Here is a 9,881-nt window from a genome sequence, read left to right as displayed (position 1 = left end):
TCAAGATTTTGAGTTGCTTTTTCTTCCTTTCCAAGTATACAGCACACCATTCTTTTATCCTACATGCTACCTTCTCTGTTACACATGCTTCGCATCATTTCTTTATTCCTGTGCCCAATCCTTCCCCATCTGTTATGAAACTCTAATTTTCATTCTATTTCTCCTTTCTCCTGATGAGAGAATATTTGAAAGTTTGGAAAGCTAGAGACCCTATTGAGTTTTATTAACTTGTGTATTTCTAAGTCTTGAACCGGAAGTAATTTTTCAGCTGTTGGTAAATACAATCTTTTCTTCTGTTCCATAAGTCATTAAAAGTAAAAATGAGTTTCACTGACCTGACCTTGCTGGTCAAAGAATTTCTCCACAATTGCTTTTATCTGTTCAAACAGAATTGGGTACAATGCTGGAGACATTTCATGTCCAACTAATTCCTTCACATGCTTCTGAATCTGGGCACCAAACTTTTCATTGTTGCAAACAAGAAGCCTCAAAAGTTGTCCAACAAACCTGCAAAAATTTTTGTCAATGTTACCACTCTTAAAAAATTGAATCATTGGACAGAATGTGAGTACTGTGGAAAAACAATAACACAGTATATTTTTGATTATATGAGTTTTTCATTTCTGTATTAAACTGTAATTCAAATAGCTAATAGGAAATCATACAGATATTGGTTTCCAGAATTGATGCTGCAAAATATGTTGTTTTCTACTGATTCATTCCATGACTAAAGAACTTTGTATTTAGTGATACAGAAACTAAAGACATAAGTGAATAAAACTGTAAGTCTGTATCTGCTGTCTCATTAGTTAATCCCATGAGAAAGGTGCTTGATGGATTTGTTTATTTTTCTGCCCAGAAACATCAATCAGTGTTGACCAAGTCTGCAATTGGCTATACTACTCATGAATTGAAAAAATTTAAAGCAAAAAACCGTGCAAAGACACGCAGCAAATGTATTTTTTCAAAAATGCTACTTGCCATGCATCAATTTTTTGCTTTCTGCATTCAGTACATAAAGAAAAGCATAAGTAACGTGCAAGAAGCATCCTCTACATAGCAAGATGAAGTATAATATGCATTTTATTTCTGCCTGTGACAATATGACTGTAGATAAAATAGGTATGCACATGTTTCAATCATTTAAACATACAGTTTCATTTCACCTGAAACAATATTTTGCTGAAGTCTGGTTTTGTCTGTATAAAAATCTTTGACAAAAACTATGGCTAGAGTTGTTGAACAAGAGTTTCTATTATCAGAGGATTAATAATCAGGACACTGAGAGCAAACCTCATCAGCAAAATGTGGTGTATATATCTGTAGATATTAGAAGTAAAATATTGTTCATTTGTGTGCAGAATTGATGCAAAAAATTTTAATCAACACTACACAGGAGACCTGAAGTTTCCTGTGTCCCAGACACTGAGAAAAGAGTGTTTGCATAATTGCTGTCACAATTCTTTGCTCCTTTTCTGCCACATGCATTGGTGCTAATCTAAGGATTCTCTGAATATCTTGGTTCCAGATCTAGATGTCAACATTTTCAGATACTGGAAGCAAGTTCTCAGTTACTCTTTACCAAATAAGAACATCATCTTTATACTCTAAGACACGTTATATAATACAATGATGATTTTCACAACTGTCTGTCTTAGCTGCTGGCGAATCTTCCATCCATGAAAATTTTTAGTTTCTGACTTCTGTGCAGAGTTGCACAGGACATCTTCAGAGATGCTCCTGATTCCACTGAGTCTTGCCAACTGATGGGCCTGGTGTCAGTTAGTGAAATAAACAATGTGAAAAAAGGACATGCTAGAAGTTTACCTATGAATGGCAGTGTTGCTAGTGTTATCTGACTCATTACAATTTTCTCAACAATGAATGTTTCCTAATATGCCCTGCTTCATATCTTGAAATTATTTCAGTATCTGTACTTGTTAGTCAAGATTTATATATTGACTAACAAAATGTGAACATTTGTTTTGTGTAGCAACTGAACAGAAATGAAAAAAATGAATGTAATTATTGTTATTATTGTTTTTTGTGTCCCAGTCTAGCACATTGCTGCTATTGAGGGAAGACTATGAGAACTAGGCCAGTAATTCTATGACTTCCTTTCTGCAAAACAATTTAACTCAAACAAGGTTCAGTAGCTCTCTCTTCACCAGTGATTCTGAATTCACTTAAAACTGGAATAACAGTGTCCAGTCTAAAAAGTCTACAAGTGAGAGCAGTTATTTTTTCCCTCCAGTCCAGGAGAGTTCTAACATCTCATGATCAAAAGATCAGCATTTGCTTCTTTCCAGTGTTTTTACCCCTCTGTAGTGATTTACAGGATAACCCAATGAGAGTGACCGTCAAATTTGCCAAATAGTGTGGCCTTCAATGGAAGTCACTTTTTCTAAGCTGTTCTTCATGTGGAGTAGCAACAGTAATGCTAAACAGACCTGCCTAATCACAGACGCATGACCAGATTTTCAAATAGTCACAGGGTTTCAGACATATAGCGATGACACATCTGCTGCAAGCATGTAAGTGCAAACTAGAGGCCTCCAGTTCCATCTGAAATTTGTCTATGTCATTTCTGTGCCATTATCATTGGGCTTTAGAAAGTGATCTGTGGGAGAAATGTAAAAGTGTGTAAAGTTGTTTAAGGTGGGTATCATCTTGCTTATTTTAATCACAACAAAAGTTTAAGAATGCCATACTAGAATGACAACAACATGACTGCAAATATGTACACTGTCTGTGAAATCTCCTACTTGACTCAGACCACAACTCTCAGGTTATTCACTAATTTGCAGTGTATTCCAGATACATGTATGCAAATATGGTAGTGGTTTTTAGAGTAGCCACACAAAATGCTTTAGTAGCATTACATAATGTTGGTCTTAGCTATTTGCTGGATGTGTCTGTACACTACACTGGTTATCACTCTCAAGTTTTCTCCAACAGCTTTGCCTTTAAATTTTTCGGAGAAGTTGTCTTTTAGAATTTTTACCTTCTGCTTCCAATATTGAATTAAGAGTGGCACCAATTATTATATCTGCCCCCTTCCAGTGCCTACAACCAGTCACCTAATTTGTCTGTAAAGGGAGGCCAATGCACATATAGTGATCTTAAGAAGTGACAAAGACAGTGAGGCATAAGGTGGAAATGAAAATGAATCAATTAGTCAGAATGTTAAACCACATACAATATGACTTTATGGAATACTAGTAGAGTAAAAATGGAAGAATACAATGAAGAAATTGATGTGTTTAGGCACTACGAGTCTACTGCTAGAAAATAAAAAGTACCCAACCAAACAGTAGTTGGAAATAACAAATACAACATGTTACGTAACTGGACAGATGAAAATCTATTCACCAAGTGGCAGCAGGAGAACACACTTGTAAGAGGTATTACAGTTTGCAAGCTTTCAAGAGCCAGTGGCTCCTTCTTCTGGCAGAAGGGTTGAAGGGGAAGGACAAGGGGTGAAGGTAAAGGACTAGTGAGGTTTAGGAAAAGGGGTAGAGTTCAGATAAGTCACCCAGAATCCCAAGTCAGGGGAGACTTACTGGACGGGATAAAAAGGAAGACTGATTTCTGGGGACTGCACTGGACAGACTGCTTGTCTGGTCAAGTCCCCAACAACCAGTCTTTTGCTTGTAAACGATAGTAGCTGTTATATGTGTGTTCTCCTGCCAGCACTTCATGAGCAGATTCTTTTATCTATCCAATTAAATTATATTTCCAAAAATTATTTTTGTTGAGAAATAGATATGTTGTACCAGAAGCTCATCTGTTAAGTACACATTTGGAAACTGCTGTTGCATCATCGCTCATATGAAGCCATTGCTGAGTTACAAAATGAAAGAAAGGTAATGTGCCAATCAAGAAATTAAAATATTATATGATTTCTAATGGAAGACATTATAAAGTAATGATTAAGGAACAGTATTCATTGAACAAAGATTGTGCTGAAAAGCTTTAACTAAAATAATATACAAATAAATAATTCTGTAAAATTAAATTTAAAGTTGTTTTTTCTTTCTTTTTTTATTCAATCTTAACTGAACAGCTCGAATTCATGTTTCTACAATTTCCTCCATTTATAGAGTCCTTCAAGGATCAGATAATTAAATGTCATCCTAAGAAATCTTTGACTAATGTTTTAGAATAGGGAATCTCTGAATACATGTTTGAGGTTTCACCAAAACCAGCAAGAAAAGTACAATGACAGAAAACATCCACAACTATAGGATATCAAAATGCTATCCATTTTGTTCTAAGCACTTCTGAATCAAACTACTGATAAGCATTTTACTTTAAAGAACAATAAGACTAAAAATTATAAACAAAGGAGAGGAGAGGTGTGAAGAGAGAAAATGAAAGCTATTTCATGTAACAGATTGTCGCAGTAGATTGCAAGTGTAGCCAGATGATTGAAAATACTCAACTTTAAACTGCAGCAGGAGCTATTTCACATTCATTATGTTTCACTGTGAGATGATAACTCATTTTTACTTTGATCTAATGTTGTACATTTTGAAGACTCAATTTATGTACAGTCCACAGAAATTTCAATGTCATTTCAAAACACATTCTCATTTTTATTAATTTGGATAGTGAAATGACTTACTGTGTTACAGGGCAATATTGCACATCCTGATTTGTATTAGTTAAATTGCATTTCCGTGGCTCCATGTTTGTTGCCAAAAGACCAATGCCCAGAGAGGGCCGTGAGGGAGACTTTCTCTGCAGGCAAACACCACCCAAGGCACACAGAAACCCTGTCATGTTGGCCCATTCATTTATTTGGTCCTGCACGTTCCATGACAATACCAAATCAAACATTAATGCATTATTGATCATGTAACAAAACAACACAAAGTTAAAAGAAAGAAATTTAATTTATTTAACAGAACATTTTCAAATAGTTTACAGGGTAATGTCACACTTTGAATTAAAGTGTAAGACTTGGTATAGTGATTACATGTTTTGTATGAAACAGTGTCAAAATGCAATAATGCATTTATCAACTAAATCTATTGATGTTTAGCACTTTTTACGATATGATTAAATAAAATTACCTCAAGTTCATGTTCTGAATTTTGATGTGAAGCTCTTCTTTTTCCTACAGAACGATGAAATGGTTCAACCTGACCATCTTCCATTTTGGATTTAGGATATGACGTTAATAACTTTGTTGAAGCCTCCCAGTTACGAAATGTCTCCTCCCATGCCTTAGAAATAAAATACATACTAGTTAACAATTACTGAACTAAGGAAACAAAATGTTATTGATGTTACAGTATTAACAGTTTATGAGTAAAAGTAGCAACTCACTGAATTGTAGAGGTGTTGAGTCGTCGATGACGAGCACATAAACAAAACTTTCCCTGCTTTCAACTGAATCTTTTTTTCAAGCTAGAGCACACAGAGGCACATGCATGCACGGACTGTGTTTGATGGAGTGGTTGAGTGAAGAATGGAGACAGGGATCAGGAGCCTAGTCTCCTGTGCTAAAGATACAAACCACTTACTTCACCAACTCTCATCCTTCCAACTTCCATAACCACCTGGATCCCTACTCATCACTGTTGATGCCACCTCCCTGCCCACAACTATGCCCAGAATCTTGCTGCTATCTAACACTTCCTATCCAACATCCTTCTGAATCCAAAAAACCCACTACCATATTCCTTATACAACTCACTAATTACATCCTTTCACATAACTATCTCTTCTTTGAGGCAAAGATATACAAAAAAATTTGCAGCACGGGCATGGGCATCCACATGGCACCCTCTTATGCCAATCTGATTATCAACTGCCTAGAGAAAATCTCCTAGTCTTCAAACCATACTTGGACCACACTCACTACCAGCCTCTTGCCATAAAGGTCATATCCCAGTGGAAAACCCATCTGCAAGAACTGTGTGATAAACCCACCCACTACATCCTATCCCAGACCCATCACAGCCTTCCCCTATCTCCCATGTGTGACAGCAGTTACGTCATATATCAGTTCTGCTGCAATTTCTGCATACCATTTTATGTGGGCATGACAACCCTTTGTCTGTTTCAGGTTCAATAACGAATCTTCATGATCTGGACTCAGGGCCAGGACACACTATCCTCAATCCCCCACAGCCTCAACATCTTATCTCCCCTTGATCTGGTGGTCCTCAGTGGAACATGCCACCTTTCCGGGCAGACCTGCACCTCTGATAACTTCAACCACACTTCTGTCCATATCAAGCCTGCTAAATATCAGTAGCATCTACGTTTTGATAGCTGTCATGATTTCCACAGCAAAAAAATCACTTCCAGACATCCTGGCCAACTGTGCTCTGTGTATCAGCAGTAAGGATAATTCTCATTCCCAGTATGGTGAAGGCCTAAGGCCTTTCCAGACAAGCATTATCTCCAAAATATAGTTCACTGACAGACTTCCTGGACCATATTCTCCAATACCCCTAATCCTCCCACCAAATTTAGGAACCAGCTACAAAGAAGCAAGCCCACTTGTCACCCAATATCATCCCAGATTGCAACAACTGAACCATGTCTTTGTCAGGGTTTGTCAGGGTTTCAAATATTTATCATTATGTCCAGAAATGAGGAACATCTGATTCCCCCCCCCCCCTCCTCCCTCTCTAAGTGGTACTGTACACTACCTGCTGTAGCCACCAGAAAGATCGCGGGAGGCGCACATTGGCACGGCGCGTCACGGATGGTAGTGAATTGACCCAGTAGGGGAATGAACTGTTTACCATAACCGCGTAGACGCCGGTAAACTGGCGCCAACGGGGGCGATCCAAGGTCGGAATAAGTTTGTGCATTCAAAAACGAAACTGCCGCGCCCATATCGACTTGCAGTTGTAACCGGCGCGACCGAACCGACACCTCGATAAAGAGTTTGCGTGCCAATGCGTTGGGAGCCTGGTACGATGAAACTTCCTGAATGTCAACGTCCATGTCTGCTGTACCTGCTTCCTTCGATTCTTTTGAGGCTGAGCGGCAAACTTTAGCAATGTGACCTTTTTTATTACATTGGCGACAAACGGCCCAACGCTGGGGGCACTCTGACCGATCATGATGTATATAGCACGACGCACAGGATGGCAACAGGGGCCGGCGGCCGGAATTTTGTTTACACGCCGTGCGGGAGCGGCTGTAACGGCCAGACTGTACCGCTCGCACGTCATCGACCCCGGACACAGTGGACGCGGCCGCGCCGCCCTGAACCTCCGCGACGTCGCACCACGCTTCCAGCTGTTGACCTGCTGCGTGAGAGACTTCATACGATTGAGCAATGGCCAGGACTTCCTCGAGGGAAGGGTCTTCTAACTGCAGGGCCCGTTGCCGGACCTCCCTATCAGGGGCCGAACGAACAATGACGTCGCGTACCATAACGTGGGCATACGACTCTCACGACTGCTCCGTGACAAAATGACACTTGCGACTAAGACCGTGCAGGGTAGCTGCCCACACCCGGTAAGACTGATGGGGCTGTTTCTTGCATTGATAGAACTCAACCCTAGCCACCACAACATACGTGCGGCGGCAATAATATGAAGACAGCAAGGAACACAATGCATCAAAAGACAAGGACGAGGGTTCCTGCAATGGCGCTAGCTGCCGCAAAACGTGATACAGCGAGGGAGATATCCAAGACAAGAAGAGAGCATGACATACCTCCGCATCGCCAACATGAAACGCCTGGAAATGCTGCCGAAGGCGATGTTCATATGCGTCCCAATCCTCCACCGTCTCATCATACGGGGGAAAGGGAGGAGGGAACTGCGCCGGAGCAGACGGTGTGGAGAGCAACGCCGGAAGCACTTGTTTCATGGTGGCCATGAGCTCCGTCTGCTGCGCAACCAAAACCCGCACCAAATCCTCCATGCCGTGGAGAAGCTGCGAAACCGGAACAACGACGCAACACGCGAAAGAACGACCCTACTCGTCGCCAATTGTGTAATAACACGATTCACGTTTCCATCGCACTTCACCTAGTGTAGACCGGGAACTCTCTGCTAGACCTGCCCGATGTCAACTAACTGGGCCCGGCCCATGCTGCCGGAGTTGTTGTTGTTCTGCCGGCAGAGGTTGCGTCCGAATTCTCGCGTGCCCTCTGGTGGACGGGACTCTACTTGCAGCAACTACCGTCCGTGACGCACCGTGCCAATGTGTGCCTCCCGCGATCTTTCTGGTGGCTACAGCACTACCATTCCGATCAGAGCAACATACTGACCCATCCTTAGGCCACACTCACTACCAGCCTCTTGCCATATAGGTCATATCCCAGTGGAGAACCCACGTGCAAGAACTGTGTGATACACCCACCCAATACATCCTATCCCAGACCCATCGCAGCCTTCTCCTATCTCCCATGTGAGCCAGCAGTTATGTCATATATCAGTTCTGATGCAATTTCTGCGCCATTTTACGTGGGCATGACAATCCAAATGAACGGTCACTGCCAAACTGTGGCCAAGAACCGAATTTACAAACCAATGGCAGAACATGCTGCTGTGTACAATATGCTCGGTTTCAATGCTTGCTTCATAACCCATACCACATGGATCCTTCCCCTTAGCACCAGCTTCTCTGTTTACGTATATTGGAGTTGACCTCGTAACACATCCTTCATTCCCTTGTTCTTCTAGACCTCAGTTGCTGTTAATCCCTTGCCTCACACCCACCCTATCCTGTCCCATGATCCTAACTTCATTCATCCTGCACCCACAATCTGTTCCCCGCAGTCTCCCCTTCCTCTGTTCTGTCCGCTCATTCCTCAGCCACTTCTCCAAATCACTGTCATTTTCACGCACTGTATGGACTCACCAGTGCCAGTGCCCATATCATATTCCTGTACCATGCACCTGCTGCCTCTCTCTCAGCTGTCAGCCACCCTTCCTCAACCTCCCCTCCCACACCCACATCATTGCTCCCTCATCCATTCCATCTAGCACAGCCCTCAACTCAGTTAAGCTGCAGAACTGCAGTCCTGGTACAGTGTATTATCTCGTTCAATCAGCACTATTATTTATGAGTTGTTATTTTTATTTCTAAATTATTTACATTCTACCAGATTACAACTGAACCAATGCATTATTTACCAAAAATAATGTTAACTCATGCAAAGACACTTACTGGTTGCACACCATTGATGCAATGTTCAATTTTCCTCAACAAAGCCATAATACGCTTCTGCAGGGCTGCACGTCCTGTAAGATCAGGTTTCATTTCAAAAATAGAAAATTACTTTCCAGAGTCACATCAATACTACATATACATATCAAATTCGTAAATATTTTCCATAAATATCAGTGAAGGAAGGAAAACTGTAGTTATAAGTAAAAATGACCAGTGCAGTGAACTGTTTGGATAAAGCTGACAAGGAAAAAAACACAAAAACAATATTCATTCAAATTTAAATATGGTGACAGAAAATTCAATGTACAATATAAATATCTACATTTGCACAGATCACTACCTACCACATACTGGAACATCAAAAAGGACGAGAGCCAACTGCGCTTTTGGATAAAACCTCTTGTCAGAGAGTTAACACACACAGACACTTCTGCGCAGTTGTGTGTATGAGTGGAATGGGGAGTGGGAGCAGATAACAAACAGCAGTGTTTCACATTCTGGCAGTACTACTAATTTACTGCTGCGAAGGGGTGATAAGAACTTATAAGAGTTTTACATTCTAGAGCATCAACAATTACGTGATGAAGATCAACAGGTCAAATGTCAAACACGAGAGATACTCAAAAGCAACCACAGTTTTTTAAATGATGAACACATTACTCCTTGGTTTCTTTCTAAAATGTCAAACTTTCTGACACTATACAATTATTCAGTATCTTATACCTTTT

The 9,881-nt window shown here is 40.7% G+C and overlaps 1 protein-coding gene across 3 annotated transcripts in view; it reads right to left on the bottom strand.

Moving 5' to 3' along the window:
- The window catches only part of LOC124795984 (neurofibromin), a 489,110-nt gene that overhangs the window by 338,142 nt on the left and 141,087 nt on the right, over window positions 1–9,881 (bottom strand). For all 3 annotated transcript variants that reach the window (XM_047260068.1, XM_047260083.1, XM_047260076.1), the window contains 4 exons: window positions 9,151–9,224; window positions 5,079–5,231; window positions 4,628–4,809; window positions 336–507 (listed from right to left, as the gene is read on the bottom strand). In XM_047260068.1, the coding sequence (XP_047116024.1) occupies window positions 336–507; window positions 4,628–4,809; window positions 5,079–5,231; window positions 9,151–9,224 (581 nt within the window). The remainder of the gene's footprint in view (window positions 1–335; window positions 508–4,627; window positions 4,810–5,078; window positions 5,232–9,150; window positions 9,225–9,881) is intronic.

Source organism: Schistocerca piceifrons, chromosome 1, assembly GCF_021461385.2.
Source record: "Schistocerca piceifrons isolate TAMUIC-IGC-003096 chromosome 1, iqSchPice1.1, whole genome shotgun sequence".
Classification (NCBI taxonomy): domain Eukaryota; kingdom Metazoa; phylum Arthropoda; class Insecta; order Orthoptera; family Acrididae; genus Schistocerca; species Schistocerca piceifrons.
This window is presented reverse-complemented; position numbering and strand designations above follow the sequence as displayed.